Source organism: Arabidopsis lyrata (genome assembly GCF_000004255.2).
Source record: "Arabidopsis lyrata subsp. lyrata unplaced genomic scaffold ARALYscaffold_2, whole genome shotgun sequence".
In the NCBI taxonomy this organism is placed as follows: Eukaryota; Viridiplantae; Streptophyta; class Magnoliopsida; order Brassicales; family Brassicaceae; genus Arabidopsis; species Arabidopsis lyrata.
In genome coordinates, this window is record NW_003302554.1 from 12,160,598 (window position 1) to 12,188,480 (window position 27,883).

General features: G+C 38.0%; 1 protein-coding gene across 2 annotated transcripts; it reads right to left on the reverse strand.

Moving 5' to 3' along the window:
• Window positions 1-1,337: 1,337 nt before the first annotated feature.
• On the reverse strand, window positions 1,338-27,883 carry LOC110231004 (midasin). 2 transcript variants are annotated; one of them, XM_021035558.1, is made up of 76 exons: window positions 27,800-27,883; window positions 27,521-27,628; window positions 27,107-27,432; window positions 26,830-26,914; window positions 26,448-26,719; window positions 26,175-26,357; window positions 25,895-26,064; window positions 25,566-25,675; window positions 25,350-25,469; window positions 25,115-25,193; window positions 24,576-24,698; window positions 24,404-24,503; window positions 24,253-24,322; window positions 24,049-24,168; window positions 23,917-23,973; window positions 23,662-23,835; window positions 23,459-23,581; window positions 21,565-23,331; window positions 21,187-21,209; window positions 20,859-21,066; window positions 20,658-20,762; window positions 20,262-20,567; window positions 19,880-20,073; window positions 19,747-19,801; window positions 19,198-19,348; window positions 18,407-18,480; window positions 17,837-17,978; window positions 17,624-17,722; window positions 17,441-17,541; window positions 17,270-17,359; window positions 17,131-17,196; window positions 16,844-17,008; window positions 16,534-16,741; window positions 15,574-16,445; window positions 13,908-15,413; window positions 13,648-13,825; window positions 13,494-13,559; window positions 13,088-13,167; window positions 12,763-13,011; window positions 12,461-12,593; window positions 12,302-12,387; window positions 12,120-12,214; window positions 11,778-11,919; window positions 11,602-11,691; window positions 11,341-11,464; window positions 11,077-11,231; window positions 10,870-10,983; window positions 10,616-10,765; window positions 10,348-10,527; window positions 10,086-10,268; window positions 9,868-9,969; window positions 9,576-9,800; window positions 9,375-9,494; window positions 9,203-9,284; window positions 8,987-9,117; window positions 8,736-8,900; window positions 8,473-8,548; window positions 8,233-8,345; window positions 8,075-8,157; window positions 7,880-7,993; window positions 7,614-7,682; window positions 7,368-7,524; window positions 7,075-7,232; window positions 6,885-6,979; window positions 6,579-6,781; window positions 6,248-6,481; window positions 5,938-6,159; window positions 5,687-5,845; window positions 5,389-5,607; window positions 4,999-5,277; window positions 4,776-4,910; window positions 4,368-4,574; window positions 2,263-4,272; window positions 1,888-2,166; window positions 1,650-1,781; window positions 1,338-1,540 (listed from the first exon to the last, which is right to left on the reverse strand). In XM_021035558.1, exons 2-76 carry the CDS (start codon window positions 27,623-27,625, stop codon window positions 1,508-1,510), a joined length of 16,176 nt encoding a protein of 5,391 aa, XP_020891217.1. In that variant the 5' UTR covers window positions 27,626-27,628; window positions 27,800-27,883; the 3' UTR covers window positions 1,338-1,507. The 2 variants fall into 2 exon arrangements, with proteins under 2 accessions (XP_020891217.1, XP_020891216.1); XM_021035557.1 differs by having other exon boundaries at window positions 27,521-27,630; window positions 27,803-27,881.

A 27,883-nucleotide genomic window follows, 5' to 3' on the forward strand; every position in this document is an offset into this window, starting at 1 on the left:
AAAATTTATCAAATGGATATCTAATAAAGAATCTAGCCGATCATTCTCATAGTGAGTGACATCCGAATAGATATCGTTAGATTAGATACGTCAAGATTCCAATTTCCATTAAAAGATCAGAATGTAAGTAATATATATATATATAATTAGTATTATTTAGTCAAAGATTGCAGAATCCACAAAGATGATCACAAAACCTTATTTCAAATTCAAAATGAGACTCAACAATCTTTCTCTACAACGTGCAACACAATCCCATCGCATGCCATGTAAAAAAGTGGAAACTTGTAGAACAATCAATCCCCATATTATTATTAAGTTTCAAAAGAGACCTCATAATTTTCTTTGTTATCAATACATACCCATTTTGTTTGGTCAAGTCAACAAATGATCATTCTCTTTTCTTTGCCATGATAAAATTAGACGGTAAGTACTTTATGCCTCCAACTAATGTACCAACAACCATACTCTAATCAATAAAATTTTAAACTTAAACCGACTAATGCTTCTAATACTACATTACATAGTTTGCCGACAGTTTTCATAGACTTAACTTTTAGCTGTTATATTTTTTTCGGATCCAAGAAACTAATCAAGAACGACTAAGTTTTTTCTATTATATTGCTAATAAATTTGCCTTCTTGATATTTTATGAATATTTTTGTGTTACCTTTTGTTGTCAACATGTAACATACGGAATTTGAATTTGGATATTAACACAAATCACTATACAGTATATTGGTAAAGCCACTAAAACAAGATGCGATTGACTCCATTAAATTATAAATTTACAATTAAACGTATTTTAAGTGATGAAAAAACTTGTAGCACAATTAATCACCCGTAACAACATTTACATTGCCCCCCTATAGTGACTAAGTTTGTTCTTAATCCACCACTGATTTTTGAAATTTGTGACGGAAAGTACATAGAAGAAGAGTCATATATAGTACACTCTGTTAAATGATTAAAGGGTCGATGACCCAAAAAAGTGATTCATGTGACTAAGTATTATATCTTAATCCTATCAAAAAAAAAAAGAAGAAAGTATTATATCTTAAATTATTACGAGAATTTGCTTCTTCGGGTCAAAAGAAAAAAGAAAGTGATGAAAATGGGAGGAATAATTAGGATAAGTAATAAATATTCGACTTTTTGTTTTACTTATAACGAGCTATACATTTACGTAAATTAGGATAAGTTAAATCCAGCGGTGGTTGTATAGAAAACTAGTCCACAGTTTTTAACACACTTGAAAACATGTTTTAAGTAGCATGTGTACTTAAACATGTTTTCAAGTCCAGTTTTAGAGTAATAACAGTGGTGAGAATTCGAAAGAGAGGAGAAAAGGGTCTTTCTTCATATATATATTGTTGTAGCAATAACAGCATTTGTGGTCTGATGTGATTAACTAAAGTTATTGCATATAATGTATACAAGTCTAGTTCACAAACTAAGCTAAGCTATACGTCTAATAGGCCTCGACCCTTTCTCTTCCAACAAGTGTTCAGTCCCGCGAGTTTTGCATCAGCTCGAACCACTGCAAAAACAAAAACAAAAGTTGTATGATTTTTAAGTCTTTGACAATGTTTTTTTCTTTTCCTCACAAGGTAAAAAAAGAAAACAGAGAATGGATAGTGAAAAGTTACCTGTCTCAACACATCACCAAGTGTTCTGGGTAAGGCTTCGATGTCTCTTAGCACAATGTAGTATGGGAAGGGGAAGGAATCCAAGTAATTCATTTTCTTATAGGGTCTTCTTTCACCATCATATACATAGTCCTGATTAGAGGAAAAAAGAAGAAGAAGAAGAAGCAGTTTTTAGCACCATGACAACTACTAATTTCAATCTTATGAATGTGTAGGGAAGTAATAGAATTGGACATACCGCTAAATCCAGAACAGATTGCTCTGAGTCATCGAGAAGAAGATATACCACCATACGTTTCTGCTGGAGAAAGCTTCTGACAGATCGTTTCAATTTCTCTCGCTCATGGAACTTTCCATCGCCGATGATTAGTACAAGTTGTTGAAGCGGGTTGCTCCCGTAAGACTGTCTTCTTGTGCTGGCCAAATTCTCTAGCATTTCATTCATGTTTCTCAGTAGATTGACGACTGGTTGATCTTCAATGAGATTTTCTTGTTTAAATGTCAAGTTTGAGATCATCTGCATCACGGAAACGAGAAAAGAGGTGTTCTGTAAGCAATAAGAAGACAATCCACAGTGCAACACATGGAAAATGAAAGATTTGAGGCCACTAACCTTAATGCCGGATTCTGTGGTGAAAGACTGACCAAAATCATGTAACATCTTTATTTTCCCTTGCTTCCCGAAACTTGCTACAGCCAAACTTCCCATCTCAAGCTGTGACATAGCTCGACATACAGTTGCCAAAGCTCTAATTGCAAAATCACCACATCCACTTTCTGACATGCTACGGGAATCATCCACAGCAATAACTACTTGATAATCACGCTTGTTTGGTTTTGTCCTCCTCAACCAAATTTTATCTTTCCGATAGTGACTTGCTATGTACGGAATAACCTTCTTCATGTTGATCCTTTTACCTGTTCTGTAGTCACCACTGAGCTTGCTAGCAAGCGTGGGTTCTAAGATAAGCCGTAGTTGCTCAGCCAGCTCCTGAGAGGGTTTTGCAGTAAGCAATTCACATCTCCTCCAAAGAACAACAGCATTACTTTTGGCATCTGGATCTTCCTGATTATCCTGATTGCTTTCCGAGTCATTATCAGTCACTTGCATCCGGTCCAGATTACATACATCTTCCCCCAAGAAAGTATTGTCGACAGAGACCATAGAGTCCATCCTGCTGTTACCATCACCAAAATTATGAATAGGAGAATTCTCTTGGTGGGTCCTGTCTGTATCTGGTTCTTGGACCTGTTCAGCGATGCTATTACTGATCGATGGTTTGGATTGGACAGCAGGTTTGTTTTCGGGGTTCAAGTCATCAATATCCATTGGAGAGACATCGTCCTGATTACCTGCGAGTTTTTCTTCTTCAGATTGCCCTTCTCTCATATCTGTGTTCACTTGCTCAGGCAACGCAGGTCCTAGAGCTTGGGAAGTTCCTGCATCAAACTGAGAAGCATATCCATATTCACTAGCATCAGGGTCTTCCATCTCATTTTCAGCCTCTTGCTTTTCTCCAAGGTCTGAGGAGATTCTAACTCTTTCTTTCCACTCCTTCAATGCATCACCAACGTTCCTATAAGGATTCACCTTGGTTTGTTGAGCAGTAGATGACTGGTTTTGTGGTAATTCCATCTTTGGTATGTTGTCTGTCAATGTCTCACCATTGGCCAGGTTGGTCATCATGAGGTTCATCTCAGTATTATTACTCGAAGGCAGATCCATTGAATCCGTGAGTACATCCGTAACATCAGTAGCAGACAAATTTTCTTGTGGTGCTGTACTTCCTGCACCCAACACATTAGATCCATGGGGATTTTGTGAACCAGACTCTACGCCAGAAATATTATCATTACGGAAGTTCGGTTTCATCATGTCTTCTGACATAACTTCTTTTCCTTCTATTGGTTCCGTTTCTGGTTTCTGTTCATGATCATTTCCAGGTTCTTCTTTTTGGGGTGATCCACACCTATCTTCAGCCTCAGCCTCCATATTTTCCTCAGCAGGCTCTTGAGTTTCATCTTGATCATTTTCACCTTCTTCAGGATGCTTTTGATCTTCTGGACAAGGTTCTTCCTGCTGATCTGCATCTTCCTTTTCGACCTCCTCTGTTTTGTCAATCTCCATGTCATCATCAATTTGTTCATTATCGACATCAGGAGTTAGTCCAGCAAGTGCTTCTTCCTTGGTCTGGATTTTTTCTTCTAGATTTTCTGTATCACCAAAATCATCCTGATCTACATTCTCATCGTTTCCTTCTTCCGGTTTGTCAGAAGTATTGGACTCCTCAGGCTCATCGGCAGTGTCAACACCATCATCCTTAGCTCTTAGCTCCCTTGATCTTGTGTCCTTGTCGACTATAGATGGTCCAGATTCATTCTTCTCATTCATATTTTCTTCCCCATCTTCTTCATCCTTGTTCCATGGCTTTTCATCAGCTTTTTCGGCATCAGATCCCGCATCTCCTATTGCCGAATCCAACTGCTCATCCTCACTTTCTTCATCTTCCTTGTCTTCTTCTTCATCCTCACTAACGCTGTATTCTTTGCCATCAAATTCGTCACTCATCTCAATGCCTTTGTTTTTACCCAGCACATCATCTTGCTCTTTCTCTTCCTCTTCCTGCAAAGAAAACAGAAGAGAACTTAATTGGTATAACCCCATGCAAAATTCATTCAGGATGAGTGGCAGGCAATAAGGAAAGAGGCGATATAAACCTTCTTATCTGTGCCATGCAGTTGATCTTCATCTTCTATTTGGTCACTTACATCTTTTGCCCCCACACCATCTCCCATACCAGTACCTTCTGCAGTTTCCGATTTTTCAGCTTTAGAGCCATCATCTTCATCATTTTTGGAGATGCCAAATCCTTTTGTAAATAGATCGGCAAGAACACTTGCAAGGACATGGGTTATCAGTGACACCTACAGACCAAAAGCATTGATGTTGTTGTCTTATTGGAATCAATTAGCAGAAGGTGAGTAAATGCCGAGATCTCTGCACACTAACTAACATACTTGACATTAAGGAGGTAGTTGAAAGAAAATATATCAATTAACAGGATCAGGTTAGAGAGACGATTGTCCCGAATGACTTTGAAAGAACAACATAAGATAAACACATACCGTTTTGCTTATCGCCAAAAACTCTTTGAGGTAACAGTCTCCAAAGCTCAATAAAAGATCCAAAAATGCTTGAAGTTGCTTCAACTGGTCTCCAACACCAGCTGAAAGGACGCCTGAAGAGTTCAACAGTTGTTCCTGTGAAGATAACAGCCTCAGTTCAACATAAGCTTGAAAATAAAAGGCAAAATAGCATTCGCATACTTCAAAAGACAATCCAACTTACGATGGAACCAAATGATTCGGACAGCAGTTTACACAGGTTATCAAGGTTCAAGTCATTTTCTGCCTTCTTAAACAGACCATCCCATGTAGTAATATTCATTTCCTCTTCTTGAGAAACACTTCCATCTTTATAAGAACAAAGCTTTCCAATCACATCCTTAACATTTGAAAATATACTTGCAAGATTTTCTTCAAGAAAAAGTCGTTCCTTGGGTTCCATTCCAGTTGACTGGTCTCTTACGTTAAGTAAACAGTTCAGATTTTCAGCCAGCAATTTCCCCTGCATTAAATACATTTCATAAATATGACTCTAAGAACCCTAAACACAATTTATTTGCTAGGTTTGCATCTGGAAAAAGGTAAAAATAATCCACTAAGGCTGAATAAATACCTCTTTAAACACAGGGGAAAATTGACTGAGAAGAACGTCTCTAGCATAGCTTTTCTCATTGTCTTCACAAAAACTTGAAATTTGATTCTCAAGGTCCGTAAGTTGATCAAAGTTCTGGCGTAGCATCTGAACCATATGCTGAGTGACAAACTGCTTAAGACAGCTACTTGGTGTGATGATAAAACCGTTGCAATCAAGTAGAAGCCTATCCAGCGAAGCCTGATGATAACAACACATTCAGACTCTTGCAAGAAATAACAGACCAGAAAGATTTAAAAGAAGCCCAAGGATACTGCACCTTGGAATTTTGAGCGATGGGAATTAGTTTTTCAATAAAGCTGAGCAAACTCCGTGATGAGGTTTTCACAGCTTGACAGGAATCCAAGTGTGTACTTCCAACTGTTCTCAGTAAGGTCGACTCCTCAAGAAGCATTGCAGTGATGTTATCAAAGAGTTTCTGCCATATCACAAAAAAAATGTAAAAGCTTAATCCAGTGTTGTTGCAACAGACATTCAGGGCACATCATTCAAGTTAGAAAGCTGAAATACCTTCTGTAGCCACAAGCAATTGAAGATAGCATGTTGATTTTGGGGGAAACTGAACACAGAATCATCCTTTTTGTCCACACCAATTGAGTCACCCAGTAATCTCGCTAGAGATAAAACACATTGGCGAAAGCGGTTTAAAAGTTCGGTAAAGGCATAAGCAGATTTCCTTTGCTGCCGTTGTATTTCCACAAGATGGTTGAGAAATGAGATTGCCCGCTTAACCTGTTAACATAGGATATTTAGTGAAACAACTGGTTTAAAACTGAGACTCAATGAAGCCCAGATATAAATTACAAGCTCCAAAGTCTACCTGCTCAGCTGTTACATCTGAGTGTTTTCGGTCAATATTTAACATGAGCTGCACTGAAGCCAAGCTCTTAAAGTAAAACTCATTTGCCACTCTCCACTCAACTAGTGAATTTTCCTTGTTTTGATCTTCTACAGCCTTGGAAGGATGCATGCTACTTTCGGTATGTGTTAGCAGCAACAGATGCTTTGGATCGTATGCTGGCTGATAAAGCAACCCTTTAAAGTGGTTTGACATCTATAAAAGAAGACCATCAGAGAATATAGATGATCAATAAATAGAGCATGACTAGAAGAAACATACACAGAAATATCGACAAGCAAAAGTATATTACCTCTACATTTTCAAACTTGTGTTTCTGCAAACCACTACTTTCTAATAACTTGAGAAGTTCAAACAGGGCCCTCTTCTTTGCAACATCTCTATCACTGTTTCTCCATAGATCTGAACAGCCAGCTATGGTTTCACCAATCCTAGCAACTGTACTCCACAAATTTTTCCAATCACCCTGATAGACAGGGGACGAATACTGATGCTCTGCAAATATATTATGCAAGCTTAAGAATATGCAGATTCCCCAAAAATAAAGGAAAATCACCAAATAGAACCAAGAGTGAATGGAGCTAGTGTACAAACGAACCTTCACCCATCAGCAATGTTTTGAAGTGCATTTCTTGGTGAAAGCGTCCTACCGATTCCTTTAATTTATTCCACCATACTGCATACCATGAAGACCTACCAAGAAAAATTTAAAGCATAAATGATGGAGGGTTCAGCTTCCATAAACTTCTAACAATGCATGCAGAAAGGTACATGATGCAAATGTATACCTGTCATTCAATTGCTCTGCATCTAAAGCACTAACTAGGCCCTCGATCCTCATGTCGGATGCTCCATTCATAAGATCTGGATCTAGTAGAGGGAGAAATTGAGTTCGTTCCTTCGTTAGGTCTGGCCTAACAAGCATTACAGGGAGCCGCAGCATGTCCTGCTCAACAAAAGATACCATTTAGAAAACTTTTTAATAAGGTCCCATCATTTCAACTAATATAAGGAAACATATATAATTGAATGTCGTCTGTTTATATAATAACCCCCAGAAAATGAAGAACCAATAACTTACCGTAAACTTGTGTATCAGTTTCTTGACCTTCTGCCTGGTTCTTTTAGTGGTCTCATTGTACAAATAATTATCTGGCCTCTCCCACCGACAAAGTTTTAGAACCTCCTTTAACTCAGTTTCAACATTTTTTCTATTCAAATCTAACTGCTCCATTACACTGGTAAGAGAAATTTAAATTGAGAACACTACCCTGGCCAAAATAATCTTGAACTAATAACCTCAAGCCAGAAATGGAAAGGAGCTTACATCGGTAGGAATTGTATATAGAATCCGAAAATATTGTAGCAAATTTCCACCTTCCTCTTGTGTGAATCACTGTCAACGTAAAAGCGCGAGTTAATGGCAAAAAACAAAGACAGTCAAGTTAGAAGTCAACTGTAAAAACAGCGGAGGAGCAACCAATTGTGAGGACTCAAGTAAATAATGCTGAAGCCCCTTTAAATCCTTCAAGAATAATACCGATGAGGAAAGAAGAAAAGAAAAAATCAGGCGATAATTCATACGCAGCTAACCTTGAATATATCCCCAACGAGCTACCCATAATTAATTGAAGAAGGAAACAAAAGAGAAGCTGAAGACGTCTCCTAAATTCACCAACATTTGACGATTCAATGAACTCCACCAAACTGCAACAAAAATATCTGTTAGATGACCGAATACATGCAAGAATGCAAATGTAAGCACCACATCATTTGTTTGGTGCACACCTTTGTGAAATGGACTCGTTTTCATCTTCTGAAATTTCAACACCATCCTTCTGAAACAGAACTGAAAACAAAGGAAGCCACAACTGCAACAAGAAAAAACAAGTGTTACCCTTAACATTATTTTTGTTCATAAAATAAAATTTTCTAACTTTACCAACCTTCCTAGCGTTTAGTTCATACTGATCCTGAACCTCATCAAGCAAAGTAGGCCAGCGCTCAAATTCCACCTTCTGCCAAGAGCTTGCTAGGGAAATAATCGGCTCCAAGAGATCTGTACGATGTTAAAAAAAAGAACACAATGTGACACCTGAAAATATAATAAATAATGGAAAAAAACAAATGGTATGACTGAGAAGAGTCCATAATCAACTCATTGTAAGGAGATTTAAAATTAATACCAGAGATGGGCAATTTACATCCCTCTTCCTGTAACTTGTGAACCTTGCAGAGCAGAAATTGCAATCCTGAAAGAGCCTTCACAAAAAATGACAAACAAGAAAGCAATGGTTTAGTAAATAATGACGAGAGGCTATGCAAAGAAATTTATTCTGTGGGTATAAGTTACCACTGCATTACTACTTTCCATAACATTGTTACCAAAGAGTTGCTTTGTTAGTGACTGATACATTATCTTTTGTAAACGATTTGAGTATATAAATACCTTTGCTAGAGGAGTACTGGAGGGAATATCCAAGAGCATCTGAAGAACACTAGAAAGTTTCTGAAGACCAGGATGGTCCTCACGTTCTTGCAATAGAGAATTAATTCTTCGTTGAAGTGCAGTGAGAAACTTGACCATTTTCCCCAGCTCAGGACCATCCAAATCCTATAAAAGAAACTGTCAGAACAAAGGCGGACAGACCTAAACTAAGAGCAGATAAACTTCTTCAGGAAGTAAAAGCATTCGCAGACCTTGTAAAAGTTATATTTACTGGCAGACTGATTGTTTGAGGTGAAGGCTTTTTTGTTTTCCAAGCAAAGACGAAGCAGGTGTTCTGGAACAAGTTTTGCATCCAAGCTCGATGTAAATAAACCCCTTAGCCCTGGAATCATGAGATAACCCAGTAATAGAATTAATAAAATGAATTTAATCACGTTAAACCATAGAGAGAAATAGTGTCTGATCACCTTTGATCATACTGACTCCAAGTTCATAGGAATCAGTAAACGAATCCAGTCTTCTACAGTCAGTAATACAGAATCTTCCAGACTGAATAGAATATATTGTCTTGTTAGATACAAGAGAATTGCGAGATGCAACAATTGCAGATTTGAATATAGAAGTGGTTGGTTCAAATACCTTTTCAGAGAGGTCACAGAAACCAAATAACTCATTATGTGTGCTATATATACTATCCAAATGCTCCTGTATCAAGTCCCAATCATCCTCCAAATTTTCCTCATCCTGGTCAATATGTGTCTGTGGAGAGGAAACAGAAATCATAAGTAATAAACATGAGAGTTTACAAGTTCCAGTAGACCATAAGACTGAAGGGTTTACCATATCCTTCATATCATCATCAGCCAGATACTCTTGCCACTCAGAGAAACTTTCGTTTGGGAAATACTTGCCAAGGGCAGATATATCTACTTCCATGACACTCTCAATTTTGAAGTCCCGGGAACGAAATTTGTACAGCCCAGGAAGATTGTCAGCCTTTGTTTTTGCTTGAAACTTCATCTCCATCCAAATTCTCGCCAATTCAACATATATTTTGTCCAATAACTGCAGATAGAACTCTTGCGACATTAGATAACATATTCATATGCATACAACTAAGCAAATATTTTACCTCAAAAGAAGCTTCATCCAGTAGCCCAGTATTTGCGACAAATTGTAAAACACGAGCATGCAGATTTTTATAAAGAGCAATTTTGAGCTGCAACTCAGAGGCCTACAAAAAATAAGCAAAACATAAAGAATACATGAATAGATTTCAAAATTCTGACAATCTTTTTCATTATGTGAACGGAAACCATCTCTAAAGATTGGAAATTCATGAAACATTACTTTTCTCGAATCTTCTGAACTTGAAACAGAGATAAGTTTGTGCAGCAAGCCAACATCCAAACCTAAGGACTTAGCACGAGAATCTGCAGCATGAGAAAGGTGCAGAGGTGGCAAACATTCGATGTAGGTAGTTGAAGCTATCGACGAGTCCCTTGGAAATCTCATTAAGGCATAAATTGTTTCCTGCCAGACGCATGAAGTCATTAAGTTTGACTACACGAAATGACATGTTTAAACATTTCTGAAAGACAAGCTTAATTACCATGACTGAGTCAACCATGTCTATGTCAAATCTGTTGAGAAGTTTTCCCAAGAGAGCACCAGATACAAAGAGTGATAAACCCAATTTCATCTCGTACACTGAAACTTGAATTGGCTGAGTTATATCGACATATTCAGAATAGTCACTTGACATCCGATCAATAAAAGATATTGCTGTCTCCTGCAGAATCCAAGGAATTGATATTTGAAAATGAAGCTTGATGACTAAAGCAAAAAGAATACAAATGAAAGTCATGAGATAAACATACCTGCCAGTTGAAAACCTGCTCAACAACCTGATTCCAATCAAGCACTTCAATATCGTTGACCAGACTTATGGGACGTGTGAGAAATCCAGCAAATTCATCCAGCGCCCTTCGTAAATCCTGGTACTTTTTTGGATCAGATCTAAAAATAACCTGTTTCAGAAGGTAAAAAAAAAAGTGAGCATGGATTTGGGATTGGTCACATAATAATCATCACACCGCGAAGAGGGGAGAAACATACAGTAGCTGCTACATACCTTTCTTTGCAATCTTTTATGCTCAGTTTTAAGCTTATCTAATGTATGTTCACTTCTTTCGTCACTGTTTCCAGAGTAAAGCAATCCAGACAGATACCCACATTCTCCCCGGACCTGGTAATACATGAATATAGGCCAATCAATGAAACAATGACAGACAATATGCAACTGCTATTGTGAATCTACACAATACGAAAGAGTAAGCACCTTGATGTTTAGCTCAAGTGATGAGATTTTCTCTTCTAGCTCTAACAGCTTGCAAGTGGTCTTCATGGCTGGATCTATAACATCTAAGCTATTCAAAAGATGGAAGCGTAGTCCTCCAAGATAAAGCCACGCCAAGCCAAGATTGGGGTAGAATTCTACAAAAGTTGGGCATAACGCTGTAAAAAATAATTACAACCGTCGAGGAAGGTTTACCTTGCCACGACTCAAACTACTACAGGTTATATATAAACTATTTAACACTACCATTTGATGAGCACTCAGAATAGAGATGTTTTGCTAATGGTCCAACAAATGAGTGAGTAACGGATTTCAATTTATGATGGTTTGATGAGCCAATTAGTGAGATAAGATACTGTATGCCATCCATCTGCATAAAGGATAAGAGAAGCGTAAACTTGGAGATGTAGCTATGTTTCACAAAGAACATAAAGTATTAAGACGATTCCAATATTTTTTACAAGAAAGAGGAAGGAAAAGTAGAAATTATAACTTTTAGAATCATACCTTGTTCTGTTTTTTCTCAATTGCATGAAATGCAGACTTAATTGCCACAAACGTTTCTGACTCAAATGACTTTTGGTGCGTATATATCATCTACAAAGGTTAACATCAAGATAAACAATTGCAACCGTAGGCAACGAAACAAAATAATTTATTCAAATTTATCACGATTTCAGTACCTGTTGGAAAAGGGAACGTGCTATTGACATTAGAGAACCAGGCATTTCTTGATAAGGTTGTGAGCTTTTCCATAGATATCGTGAAGCAGAAAGAAGTTTCATTGATTGAACAGGATAATCCTTAACAGAAAATACATTTTGCCTGCATAAAACATTAATGAAAAGAGCTTCATTGTATGGTTAATAGAACCACAGTGTCTCATCATCAAACATTAAAAGTGGATTATCTTGGAGTGTGAGCATTGTATTCATGTATCAATGTAGCATATGAATGTTGGATATATCAAACTGAAAGGAAAACTATGGAGCGTTTAACATGTTCTAAGGAGATACAACTCTTACAGAATCTGAGAAACGGTAGCTGTTTTCACAGGCTGAATCAGCATAGAAGGTGACAGAATCTGACAATTTCCAGTGTCTGAGATATTCTGTAGGCCCTGTGAACATGAGATGAAGAAAGATGTTACTAAATGCGCAATCTAAGTAGCATGTGAACAAAAATCATTTAGTTTATTATCTAATACCATGAGACCAATTTGACTATTTTTCCACAAAACAGAATGCCACCAGTACCACATCTCGAGAACAAAACCAGCAATTTTGGTGTCCACTGCAACATAGCCAAAGTTAATCAGCCAGTACACCTTAGTACACAGAAAAATTATTGAACAAACTTTGTTTACCTCCTAGTTCAGAGGCATGTGCATCAATTGCCCACAGGAGTTTTTGATGAGCTACAAGAGTCTGTGGAGGCCTTGTTGAGGATAAAGAATATTCTAGAGCCGGTTTGAGCAGTTTTCGAATGTCCACAAGATCCTGCAACTCAAAAAGGTAAGTCTTAGATAAGCAAACAGGAAAATGACTTTAACCAGGCTTTACATAGAGTAGTTATCACACGCACATCTTATCCATTAAATTTCAAATAAAAAGAAGACATTAGATTATAAAAAGAAAAAAAGAATAAAGATTCCAACTATCTACTAACCTGATGTTCGGTAGGTCGTGCCACCAAGAGGTGCTGAAGGGCAGCAAGTAACTCTACATCTAGAGAACAACTTTCACTGCTAGCAATAAAACATATCTTCACCCAACTGCTAAATCCAGACCCTGTAGTCACAATCTCTGGACAGAAAACGCAGCAGGAAGCAGTTTTATTTTCAGTATTATCATTCTCACTGAAACCCATTTTATCCTCCAGTCTCTTCTTCTCTAGTTTCAGCCTCTCCAAAAACGTCTGGTGATGATGGTAAATTGTGAGTAGCATATAGAGACACTCATTCATTACACACAGCAGAATAAAGAAAGCAAACCTGGTAGATCTCATCGAGCTGAACAGCAGCTACATAATCTACATCATCTTCGTCAGCAATGTATGATGAAATGCAAAGACCTGCACATTTTGGAGGGAACAAGCAGAGAAATACAACAATGTGAATCACATTACAATCATACAACAACTTCGAAATTGTCAGTAGGTTTCTCTTTTAAAAATTTCTTAAGCCAGTTGTTCACAGAAGAGGTTTTTGGGAAAAGGGCAAAAATCCCAAAAGGATAACGAACGATCACTATTCTCAGTATTCTATACAGTCAGAATTATGATTTAGTTTCATATACAATCAATTATATAGATAGTATTCAGAACACTACAGTCTACTTGTACTAGAAAAAATACGTAAAATGAAATAAAGATGAACAATATTCATTAGGGAGAATTACCTTCCAAGGCAAGCAAACATAATTCAGGGCCAGAAAATGTAATGGCTTTGGTAAGATGATCATTTCCTGCCAACACAAAACAGCTATCAGAAGAAAGTTTAATTTCTCTAATAAACAATCAAATGTGTAGTACTGAACGTTTTAGATATCAAACCTTGTTCATCTGATTCTGATTTCAATGGCCAAACTGTGCTGCAGAGCTGTAGAAACTCCTGCTGCTTATGGAACAGCTCTGCAGATACCGGCAAGGAAGGATGGCCTCCATAAGCCCATAGCATAGACTTTTCAGGATGACCATGCAAAACTATATTGTTAATATTTTTGCTTTCCTCCTACAGAAGAAAGGCGATGATGTTATTGAGCAACTATGTTAATTTATGAAAAGAAACCGGCATAACTGAAAGGTACCCTTACCAGAACCACCTGAACTTCTCCGGGAAAAAAACCGTGCATCTTTTTGATAGCTTTTATCAGTGACCAAAAGGAAAACAATAGATACTCATCTGAGGAAGAGACCAAACCAGACCAAAACAATGAATGTTTTTCAATAACTCCGGTGTACAACTGAATCAACACACTAAAAGATGGTGCTCCAACAATTTCGCAAAGAATTTTTTTCTCCAATGCGCGAAGCGAATCCAAAAACCGAGTAAAAGAGGATACATCGGTGTGGTTGTCGTTGCTCTCTTCAAGCCACTGCCGATACGAAAGCCGAAGAACACCAATAGAGTTGAGAGCCTCAAAGAGGGATTTACTGTAAGGTTTTGACTGGTCATTTGATGCAGCTACATCAATCAATTTGGAGGACAATATAGGAATTGGAACAGCATCTGGATCCAATCTGCAGAGGGATTTCAGATTTTTCCGACATCTAGATATATGATTCCAAATTGGATGCTCAAACTCATCCTTCAACATATTGAGAAAACACAGCAAAAACGGACAGTATTGTTGCAGTCTAGAACCAAACCAACTAAACCACGCAAGATAGAGTTGAATATCCTCTTCCGTTGCCTGTTCTATTGTCCAGTTGGCAGCAAACAATAGCATTTTTGTAGCCAAATCATTCTCAAAATTTGCTGCATTTGGTGCACAGCTTGACCCAATTAAGGCTTTAGGAAACAAGACTTTTTTCAACATCCAAGAATCAATCGTGTAAATAATTCTTGGTTCCCTAGCAGACTCCCTATCTCTCAATTTGACATTGTAGCTTATTTTAGACAGATGTGATGCATACTGAGCTCCTAGGAACTCCAGATACATGCAATTCTGTCTTACTGTTGTTTCTCTTGAGTACCATGTCAAGTCTCTCAAGTTGAAAGGCTTCGGCCATCCTCCAGGCAGGCACAGACCCCCACCCATAAATGAATCAAGCCCAGAAAGTTCAACATCTGACAAATATGTATCACGCACAAAATCAACAACTTCTTTTCCATCACTTACCCCAAGCGAAGAGAGATAGATGTGCTCCCAACTTAGCTGTAAGCTCCACAGAAGTTGATTACCATTCATGAGCAGCAGTTGGAAGAGGTGAATCCACTGTTCAAGCTCAAGATACGTGATCCGTACACCAAAGCTTTGACCATTTAGCCATGCATGAACATGTGCTTTGGCCATGGAAGTAACCAGCTTATAACCTGGAATACCTGACAGAGCAAGAAACCTTTCCACACCTCTCAGCACAAGCTCTTCACAGTTTGAGCCTTCCTCATTGAGCTGCCAATGTGGCCCCATCATAAATACCTCAACGCCTCTATTCCTCATTGCCCTTGATACTTCCCCAAATTTTGGATTTACAGACAGGAACAAACGAAAGTTTGGGTGCGGAACAACAGTGACAGGTTCACCATTAACAATCCCGCATTCATTAATAGTGATTGATCCACAAGGTTCCACCAACGAGTTAATTCTATCAAGTACCTGAAATTTCAGTTAATGATGGCAATTAGCTACAAGGGAAATTATCAGAGTTGTTTCTAATGGGTAAAAAAATTTGCATGCACCCATGAAAACACACATGGTTTAACGCAAAAGTAATGTAACCAGTACAGGAAAGTAAAAAGGGAGATTATAACATTACCGTGGGATTACAGAGATTAGCATTTTTGAGGACAACCCACTCTCCCTCTTCTATTGCCTTTATCAGCATCCCTGTCACCCATTCAAACTTTGTAGACTGCTTTTTCCCATGAGTTTGCAGCTGCAATATAGTCTTCAGGATTTGTTCCAGATACTTTTTTGACCAACTAACGTGTAAAACACCTTCTTCCAAGACCTGTTTCAGAATTTTTACAACCTTTTCTAATTTAGAGAGTGTTACAGAGTCTTTCAAGAAGAATAAAGGGTTCTCCAAGAGAGAAGATTCAATCTTATTAAAATCGGAAAGCCAACTGGAAACTAAGCCACTCCTATTGCTCAAAAGGGCCTCCTGGGAAGACTGTGATAGCAGAGTGTTATACTCAACGACAAGGTGCTCAACTCGAGTAATCACCAATCTGAAATTACGGAAGGCATTGTACTGCTCAAAGCATCCGAGTAGATCAGAGCTGTCAGTTGCAGACGAAAGATTTAATTCATTAAGAGGATATCCTGTTAACTGAGCCAATATTCTGATCACCGAAGTCTTTCCAGATGACGATGGTCCGACTAGGATGCACAACCATTTATTCTGCACACAATGTGCAACAGCTTCCAGATTTTGACGGATTTCAGGCAAAATCTTCAACTGCTCACTCACAATATGAGACTGAGTCAAATTTCGTTTAATGGCAGCAGTTCCAACAACTAAGTACCCAGGATTTAGCTGAACCCGAGGATACGGATTTATAGACGGGTTTTTATCAAAAATAGCCTTATAGATACTCAGAACTTCTTTACGGTCAGTTGCAGTACGCATTCTTTGAACGTACAGAACATTTAAAAAGCTTTCAACTTCTAAGTCATGTATTGCCTCTGAAACGAACGAGAACTCAAATTAGTCTAGGCAATTGTCACCTGGAAAAAATGTAATACGAAAAATTTAAATGACTCTAGCTACTACCTTGCATAAACTGGCATGATCTGATCACATCCCGTAAATTGAATTCCCATGGTGAGCCATCTTGACCAAACTTTCGATATAACATAGTACCATCATGCAACTGTCTGTTGAGAGCAATAAGCTTTGAAAGCAATGAACTAGGAACAGATGGGTAAAGCGAGCGACAGATGAAGAGGTAATCATCTTCCACTAACTCGTCCACATAAACCTGGAAACATTTGAGGCAACAGATGAAATTTCATTTGGAATTATAATGAAAATTTGACATGTCATGAGCATCCATGACCAGAAAACGAATAGTGGAACATACTTTCGTGAATCGGTTAAGGAAAGACTTGGGAAGACCTTTCCTGCCACCACCTTGAGCAGAAGGATTCTGACATGCAAAAACTCTAAATGTTGGTGGGCATTCAAAGGTACAGCCCAGTTCTGGTATGAAGACTTGAGCACGATGATCCAAAATTGCATTCAAACCCTGGAAAGATATAAATTCTTAATCACCTTCACCAGAATAATATGTGGAAAGGCAACAGAATTCAACATGTTCTAGCGCAAGAAAAGTTTTACTGAAATTAAATTAGTGGCTTGTTGGCTCACCTCTAGAACAGATTGTGGGGCAAGGTTCAGTTCATCTAACAAAACCCACGAGCCTTCTTTTAGAGCCTGTAGAAATTGCATAACTGAGGGTCTGCAATTTTTAAATTGATACATACTTTAACATAAAACAATCTTTAACCTGCAAGAGAATTCCATCAGACCACGCAAACTTCATGTCCTCATCGCTTTCGACAGGTAAATCTGATCCCAGCAAATCCATCATGTCAGTCTGCATCAGAAAAACCAAAGTTATAGTACCCATCAGACGAAGTAGCATACACAGTATTGAGGCCTGGTATCGAAATCGAACCTGCTCCGATAGATTTATGCGCACGACCTTGTGGCCAGAATATTTTCCCAACGCCAATATCAGACTTGTTTTTCCAACACCAGGGCTACCTTCTAATAAAACTGCAACAGTAAAATACTCCAATATTAAAGCCGACATCAATCTCCAAAAACTACCATGATAACCAAAATTAATGAGACATACTTGGTTTTGAAAGCTGCATTGCACGCAATACTCTCAAGACATTCCTGTGGGTGGTTGGTGCTAAAAACTCGAATCCACCAATCTCAGGATTTTCATCACCTGACCAGGCAGGTTGTACGTTCCAAACAAAATATCATAAATGTCTATAATCATGGTTGCTATACTCTGACAATATAAACATATCCTTTGCAGAAAAAAACATGAGCAGCTCACCTTTGCTTATAAAAAAAGGATCGATGCCAAATATGCCCTCATGTCGAACACTCTTACTTTCTTCACAAATTGTTTTGTTATCACCCCAGCTATATAGCTCCATTCTTGAAAGCTCCAACGGGAGTGTATCGCTAGCAAAAAGCTGAACCAGAAAAGTCAGATACTCAGATGGATGCGACATGATGAGACATTTGTAGTCGAACAACGAGCATCACTATGTGTTGAAGGACTAAACACGATATAAGTCACACGGTTTAAGAATTTAAAGATGCTACGGAAACGTTTTTGTTCTATAGCAAAACCAAACTGATTTACTAGATTTCTTTTTACGCTGATGTGGAAAAAGAGAATTCCTAGCTCTCACCATTTAAAAAACATATGGAAGATAATAAAACAAAACCTCTGAGAGTTTAAAAGAGTAGTACTTTAAACACAGGGCTAGACATGTTGAATCCTAGAATAACCAAAACACAGAATTCAACATAACCCACTAGAGAAAACTTGGCGAGTTTGTGTTGACAAAAAAAAACTAAAATAAAGAGATCATTGTAGTACCAAGATTCAAATTACCTTAAGTTGTTGTAATAGGAAAGCGAAGCATTTTTCTCTCAGATCTTGACCATCCCTCCCAGAGAAACCAGTTCCTTATAAAACATAAAAAGAAAAGTGAATCAATCATACATGCTGGGTAATGAAGATGAGATACCAATTAAGTTGAATACCCTAAACTCAGTAAATCCAACGACAGAAACTACATAACACAAGTTGTAGATTCAGCTAGTGAAGATGGAATTCCATTATATTCAAATACCCAAATTCAACAATTAATATGACAAAAACAAGACATAACACAGGTCGTACATAGTGTTCTCATCATTTGCATGAGTTTATATCACAAACAATCTAGGTAGACCTATTCAATCTTTTAGATGTTTGACATATTCTAGTGTACTTATATCATTAAGTCAAAGACAGACCTGTCAAAAAAATGTAAAACTGTAGATGACAAAAGCATCTAAAAAAGCAATCAATCCAAGAAGCAGCTAGAAAAACTAACGAATATGTTTTAATGGACACCAGGCAAAGAGCATTTTTTCATAGGGATGTGAGGGAATCACTATAGCCTAAGCTACAGTGAAACACCCAGCCACAGATATACATGACTAATCTTATTACGATGTTTTTGGACATCGACAAGTTCAAATGCCAGATTGTTCATACAAGAATGCAATCAAATAAATAGAAAGCTCCCCAGTGCAGATAAAACTTGGTTACAGAAGGGAAGAATAAGAATTGAATAAGTGAGTATAGCAATCAAACTTCAAACCTATACAGAATATTTAGAATTCGGAAAAACCTACCAAGACTTAGACCGTCAAGTAACACGAGAAATGATCCATGAAGAATAGCATATGCTGGTCCTAAACTCTCATTTATCATGTTGACAAACGCAACCCAGGAGAGGAGATCTCTGACAGTAAGCGTTCTCCCAGTCTGCAACCTGTTGAACCACTGCAGCAAAGAATACTGCATTGAATCTATTGATGCACAAAACATATAATACCGTATAATTATAAAGTATCATGTATCATTGACATGATCATGATTCTAATTATAACGCTCAGAAACAGTTTGTGCCTGACGAGAGAGCATGGAAAAGAAAGAGATGGTATGGAGACAAGATTAAAAACGATACACTAAAAAGTAAAGCAATCAAATTGTTTTCCAACAGCACAAAACCTTGAGATGTGTGGTCGTGTTCATGTTGGTAAACAACACTGTGGAGACACTATAAAATTCTAAGGGCATATTCAAGCTTCTATATTATCAACCTCAAAGCATGTATTACTTTCAGGGTTACAAAATTTGAGAAGGAAATAAGATTAAGAGTAATAGGAAAGGGAAACTACCTCCCAGAAGTTGATAATGGGATCTACAATATTAGATTCCTTCGAACTGGAAAGGCTACAAAACAAGAAAATTAGGAATTAGCAACAAGATATTGACAAGTATCCTTCTGAGCATTTCAGGGAGACCACATACCCAGAAAAGGCAATACTTCTGAGCTCCTCAGTATCTGTAATAGGAGGGACCCATATTTCAGTAAAACGATTACGAAGCGCAGGTGACAATTCCTTCTTTCCATAATCACCACCCGGGTTCATGGTGGCTAGAACAAAAAAGTCTTCATGAGCTACAACTTCCTCCAAGACGGGGCCACCTTTCTCAGCTAAGGACTACAAAGATAAAGTGGAAACAATAACATACAAGAGGGCAATTAAACAGATATAAAAACTCAACAAAGAAAATGAAAACCAGCATGGAGAAATTATGAAAATGATAAGGAATGGCTAAATGATGAACATGAAGGCAGGGTAGCTTTAATGACATGATCAAGACCTAATAGCAGTGAACTAATACTCACCAATTTCCTGTCTGTCTCCAACACACTATTCATTCTTTCTAATACACTGTCATCAGCCAAAGATATCTCATCCACAAGAACGATATTTCCAGCTCTCATCGCTTCCACAAGGGGCCCATCTTGCCAAACAAAAATTGCACGCCACTTTTGATACAGCATCACCATATTGTTCCTTATTTTATCAAGAACATCAACATCCTGTGGTGTGATGGCCGGTCCTATAACTGAATCATTTTTGTACTTCTCCAGAGCTACCTCTATTGATTTGATCAACTCTTCAGCTCTACTGATATCTGCACAAATAACCTGCACATGACATGTTCAACAAAATATAGCATCCACATTGAAAGAAAGACGGGTGGAATACCAACATATTGTGGGTATTGGGATACTAACAATATCTTGGCCAAAAGGCGCCAATGCCTGGCAGAGCTCCAACTGTTTGACTTGATTCTCGTATTCCGTGACTAATTTTGATCTGTCTCTCACAGGAAAGAATCCCTAAGAAAGAGGCTGACATTAGAAATTGTAAATGAAAGAAGTAACAGTGTAGCATTGGAGTTTGGAATATATAAGATGAAAAAAAGATAAGCTTACACCAAGGAAATCAGATGTTTCGGTGTATTGATGACAGTTAAGGATGTGCAATCTTTTCTTCTTAACTTCGCTTAGTATTTGGCAGATTGTGGTTTTGCCTCCTCCAGTGTCACCAACAAGAAGAACAGGCTCACGTAGTTTATAAGAACGGTCGATGAGAAAAAATAGTCTCCTCATACTTTGAGTCCAGGTGAATTTTCTGTTTTGTCTATATAAAAATTGAAAATAATAGCACCATAAAATTTAGCCAAGACTGTTAAAGATAAAAACAAACAAGCTCGAAGAAAATAATTCAATAATAGAGAATTAGAAGGGGAAAGGCATTTACATGGAATCCAGCCTTGGAAGCTCCTGGGGTAAGAAAACAAAAGCAAAAAAAGAACATAAAACCATTACTTATATCAGAATAGTATAAGAAATAGCAACTTTGTAATGATGCAGTAATAGTAAAACTTAATAATAATGCAGTACGACCAACAGTGGTAAACAACAGATCAACAACAAGCAATTTTCACTGTATGACACACAGCTCCTTGCTATGGATATATAAAGTTAAAAGACCTACAATATAAACTAATTTCAGGAAACCTAAAAATGAACTAGTTCCAAGAAGAAAAGACACATTAGCTAGATGCATGACATGCTGTTACATCAATTATCTGAAAATAGTTTTAATAAACGTTTCAAACTAGATAACATAACTTACCATTTTGTACAAATCATCTTTGGCAAGACTGACACGGAAATGTCTCTCCAGCACTTCTTGAACAACTACCTTCTCAGTGTCATCACGCAGCCTTTCTGCAAGGATGTAATACCCTTCTCTGGCTAGTTCTTCCTTAGATGTACCGTCATAAGTCCTGAAACGATATGCCCACCGGAATAAATCTCTTGGAGTTATATAACCATGTTTTCCAGCAAAAGCTTTGCTACTCTGCCTATTGCGTTGCAGGTCTTTCATCACTTCAACCATTTTTGAAGCATGACTGTTAGCAATACTACACTTCGTGGTAAGAATTTCACTCAGTTCATCTTCTGGAATTTCATCAACATGAATCTCCACAAACCGATTGCGAAAAGCTCGAGACAGTATTTTGCGTCCACCATATAAAGTAGGAGGGTTCTGTGTAGCGAAGAGCATAAAATTAGGATGCGCTGAGATTGTTTCACACAGCTCAGGCACAAAAAGCTCCCTATTGTCATCAAGCAGTCTGTTTAGTGCCTCTAAGACATCAGATGGAGCCAAATTAAGTTCATCTAAGACAATCCAGTGCCCACCCCTGACAGCCTTCACCAACGCTCCTTCGTGAAATACAAGCTTCCCTGAAGAATCAGTCATATAGGAACCTAAATATTCTTGGATATCAGTCTGCTCATGATTATTGATTCGAACAAATTTGTTTCCACTTATTGCTGCAAGATATTTGACAAGGCTTGTTTTTCCACTGGATGTTGGTCCTTGTAAGAGAACAGGATATCTTTTAATAAAAATGGCATGCGCCAAATGATTAAGATGTTCAGTTACACTCTTCGTCTTAACATAACTGCCAACAAATTTATCAGAACTGCCTTTTAATTCTCCCAAGTATCTTTGAAGTGGTTGGTTTCGGATATTTTCCCCGGAGATACGTTTTATTATTGGTTCCATGATCTTAGCACTGGAAGCATCCAATAAGGAGAGGAAAAACATGGAAAATCCATCGTATAATGCTTTCTGAAATCCACCAATAGCTTCTGCTTTTATCGCATATTCTAGCGCACGGTAAAGAGACCTTAAGCTATACTGTGGCTTCTGATTAGCACCATCCTGCAAGCTTTCTTCAGATAACCTTTTAGCTTCTTTGTAAAAGCAAACAATGTTGCCTACTAACTTACTGTCAGATCCACGTCCACCTAAAAATCGCCTCACGAATATCTCCAGGTCATCATCACATAAGTCATCATCAACAGCATACTCTGTAAATCTGCTTTGGAAGGAGAATGGCAAGTCTCGCTTACCAGCATCTGTGGCTGGATTCATACAAGCAAACAGACGGAAATTCAAATGTCTGGGAATGCTCATTACATCCCCTCTCTCAGCTAAACAAAGTGATCCTCTCACTCCTTCAAGAACACCAATCAGCCTGCCCAATATCTCCGGTGGGGCTAAGTTCACTTCATCTAGTAAAACCCAATGCCCCTCCCTGAGGGCAGTCACAAACGCACCTTCAACAAAGGTAAAAACCATTCCACCTGAACGAATCTGTTGTTGTATCTTCTCCACTTTCTTCGACAGACGCGCCCAGTTTTTGAGCTCTTCTGAATTCTTCCTCTTTCTACCAGATCTAGACGTTGCTTCCCCAATTTTACCTTCAATGCGTTCAATAATTTTACCTTCAATGCTTTTTGTAGTTTGCACTAACCCAGTCAAAATATTATCCCAATTCTTGGCTCTAAAATGTCTTTGCAGCCATTTCATAGTCTCTGAATCACCCTGGATACCAAAAATGAAGAGGACTCATTACCCGAGCAACATGCTAAATTCATTACATAACATATCTGGTTAGGAATGAGTGTAGGAGTAAATCCATGAGTGACTAAGTTTTAAAATGTAAAGCTACCTTCATCTTCCAATTTTTTGCCAATTCATTGAATTCATTGTACAGCATTGTGCACATAAGCTTTGCATCAATAGGCTTAAAACCTCCCAATAGATCAACTATATCACTTTGCTGGCTCAAATTCTGCACAAAAGTATATTAGAAATTATAGAGAACCACTACGATAACTACGTCACTACACGAATGTATGTCAAAACATATACCAAAACAGTGAGTTTCCGTCCGATCCAGTGTGCAAGATTTTGAACTAGTGTTGTTTTCCCAGTCCCTGTTTCTCCTACTAAGAGAACTGGCTCATTGTACTCGACAGAGCGAGCTATTTTCTCAAGTAATCGTGTAGATGTGCATGTTTCAACAAACCTAGATCGATCATGTGACTGAAAAAAAGAAGCAGATCAACAAGAGGCTTTAATGGATGAATAATTGTATGAAAAAGAAGGGAGTGCTTATAAACTAACCGCAGTTTCACCAAGTGGAAGAGAAACTCTACCAATTTTTAGAATCCCAGAAAATTCCTGCAGTTCGATGAATATTTAGAAAAAAAAATCTTAAAGCACCAAACTAAAACACTGTCAAGGATACTAAGATACCTGAATTGGGGGCTTATGCTGAGATTCTGGAACGGCGACATTCCAAATGCTAGCCACAATGTTACTTACTGTCACTCGGTTTTTAGTTGACATATTAGACGCAGAGAATATATCTGCTGCCTGAGGAAATGGCACAAAACGCCAAATTAAATAAAGAAATATTAGAATAAGAGAGTAATCCAAGCAATTTTTAAAGAAAGAGACCTCCTGATAAATTGCATGACCATCATAGGAGGACAGGCCATGAACCCGTTCACACCACTTGAGCAGATCTCTAGAAATGATGACCATTCAGAAAGAATAGAATGACAAATCCATTAATAACAAGAACTCTCATTCATAGATATATCCCTACCTCAGTGAAAATCTACTTGGAGAACTGAAAGTAGCTGAGTTTTCAGTTGTTGAACCAGAAAATTGGGGACGAAGAGCAGAGTTGATGGTTTCAAATGTTTCTGCAAAGATGGAAAAGTTTCACTGTTAGTACAGATAACATGTAAAGGGGTGTATGTGCAAGAGGGACTTACCAATAAGCTTCTCTGCAACAGGACCCAGGTTTTGATACCGAGCACTCAGGATACTTAGCAAGCTTTCACGATCTGGTGGATATACAACAATTCTCCTCCATAGAGGACTCAACGAATTTCCAGCTACATCCAAGAAAACCAGACATAAATATAATAAGGTTTTATTGAACTGAACATAATTTGCAGCAAGTAAAAGATGGGTTTCCTCAGCTCGAATGCCACGTAAATAATACAGATAGTTATTAGACCTCATAAGAGCTTTAGTGTTGCAAACATCAATAAAATTGGATTTTAATCTATCATGCACTTTGAGCTAGGGTGGTTATTTGCACAATGGCCATGCTAATCAAACACTATATCAGCATTTTTAACTGGGACCAATAGCCAGCATGAATATCTATTATCACAGTCGTTTATTGAGCCTCTAATCCCACTGGAATTTGGTTTTATGCTTCAGGAAATGAACTCCCTAAAGTTGCAGGTTTCAAGCTTATACAACTACAATACCATTCAACCTAATCAGTGTCCGCAAGACATACCGTCCCTGATGTGTGACACACTGCATTCGGGTGTCGATATAGTTGAAAACAGCTGGAATGTCTCCGCTATCCGTATCTCCTGCAAGCAGAGTAAAAGTTAAGAATCTCAGAAACTTGAATAAATCTCTAAAGGAAACAATACAAGTACCTAAAACAGATTTATTCAAAAGGTGTGGGCACTACAATGTTTTTCAGTATAGGATAGGTAACAGAGCAGCAAAAAGAGAGTGTATACCTCTCCTTGACTGGTCACGAATGAGCAAGGCCCTCCCAGCAAAGGTGACAAGACGAGGGGAACATCTGATGGAGCTTTGTCTATGTCCTCAAGAACCACCCAGAAACCATTCATAATCGCCTGCCAAGACGGAAAAAACAAAAAATATTGATGCAATAGTAGGAGGGCGGATAGATACAAAAAATAGGCTGCCATCTGAATTTTAATTCCACAAACCTGGGTAAGTGAGCCAGGCTGCCATCTGAATTCGCCAGGTTGATCAGTACACACATAAGTGCCAACTAACGTTTTCCCATCAAGTTGATCATCCATGTGGATAAATACAACTATCAAATCAAAAGGGAAGCATAGAGAAAACAAAATATAATTAGAAATAATTTAGTAGGCCTTCATTTTAGCAGTGGAAATACTCAATGTGTTTAGTATGCACAGAAATATCTAAAGATAGTTATTTTTCCTTCCAGTAAAGTAGAAAGTCTCTTGAACCTAGACAACTACAAAATTATTTGAGACCAATATACGTAGATATTAAAATTATAACATACCATGGTTACCACTTTCATCAGCCAACTTCCTAATGAGGGCAGATTTTCCAGAGCCCGAGGGACCATATAGAAGAACAGGTCGCTTTTGACTGACAGCCAATGAGACCATTTCAAAAGATTTCCTCACCCTAGAGTGGATTTCAAATGGTTCAGAGAGAGATTTGACATTCCTGAATTGAAGAGGAATGTGGAATTCAACACGAATAAGAGCAAATTCTCATTAAGCAAAAGTGGCATAAGTGGTGAAATTTATTTGAAAAGAAACACAAAGAGAACCGACCATGTGTCCAGCCTCCGAATCTTCATATGTGGCTCATTTGTTTCTAACTCTTCTGATTGTCGCTTGTTAATTCCAGGCACAAGGGTATTAAATTGTTGCAAAGACTTCAACGCTGTGTATGTAGGCAATTGAATGTATGATCCAGCCTTTTCTATTTCTATATCCTGACAAAATTCCTCCCATCTGTATGTATCAAAGAAATTAAACCCTTAGAAACAAAACTTCAGACGAAAAGTCAATTAATAGTCTTGAGTATAGCTAAAAATGGATTACCTTAGCAAGCACGAAAGTGCTTCTTCAACTTCAAAACCAAAACATCCTGCTAACCTGTCACTGCATCTCAAAACAACAGAAAGAATTTGAATACCACACCACACAGCATCACGATGCTTTTCCAAGAAATGCCTTTTTTGTCTAGAATATTCTGAAAGCCTTTTCATAGAGTCCAAGTAACAAGACCAATCCCACAACTTAGAGAAAACCTCAGGTCTAATAACGAGAAAACGATATGATACTCGAAGACAAAGCAAGTACGCATCTGTAGCCTGATTCAGGGAAAAAAAATCAATGTCACTGGCCAAAGACTAGGAAGTGTATAAGAATAATCTTCATATAATGCTCTGACACAAATAAACGTCAAAGATAACAAGCATACCTCCATGAGCGACTCAGAAACTATTTCTTTCACAAGAATTCGCTGGTACGGTGGTGGAGCCACCTTAAAGTAATTTAGAATAGACCTACAAAATTAAGGAAGCTTCTGTTAGGAGACTAGTCAAGCTGTTTCAATTAAACCAAATTAACTTCTTATCAGACATCCTAGCATTATTGCTGGTTCAAATTCACTTCTTAGCTTTATTGCTGGTTAACACGACTGATATCATCTTGCATATTCTTTCTAGCTTCGGTAACAAAGTAAATAGTCATCTTACCCTAACAAAGACGTATTCAAATGAAGCGCACGACTGAAGGCCAAGCAAGCACACTCATGAAGCTCCAACTTTTGTCCACGCCGAACATAAAAATCAATCACACTAATACCTTCCTTCATAGCATTATCCAAAACTGATGACACATCGTCTGAGTAGTCAATACTTGACTTAAGATCATCCACTAGCTGAAGAAGACCCACAACTCTATCTACAACACTTCTTATAACAGGAAGGAAGCAATGAACCAACGGAATAGTATACTCCGGGTGAAGAAACACATCCCCTAAAGCATGAATCACCTCTTCGTTTTCAACAACCTCTCCTCCCTAAACAAAACCCAGCAGCCATAAAGACAAAAAAATGTTCAAAACAAACTCAAACCCATAATTCTAGGTCAAAATTACAAGACTTTACCTTGCTGAGAATCGAACTGAAAAATGGAAAAGCTGCGACTTTGGGACAACGTTCAGAAAACGTCTCCAAGGCAAGTTTCAGGTTGAAACTCCCATCAATAGCCATCGAACCTGTTGATAGATGAAACCAGAGACTGAAATTAGGGTTTCTATAGAAACGGCTATCAATTCCGACACACACAAAAACAAAAGAATGGGAAAAATTAGTTTTAATCGACTCTACGCTCAAATACTCCAAAGAAGATGAAACTTGAAATCGACACAAGAGTAGGAAAGGAAGTACCTTTAGAAGAAATCTTACGTTTTAGAGAACTAAACCCTATCAAGGACGAAGAAGAGAACGCGGCGTAGCAGGTTTAAGGTT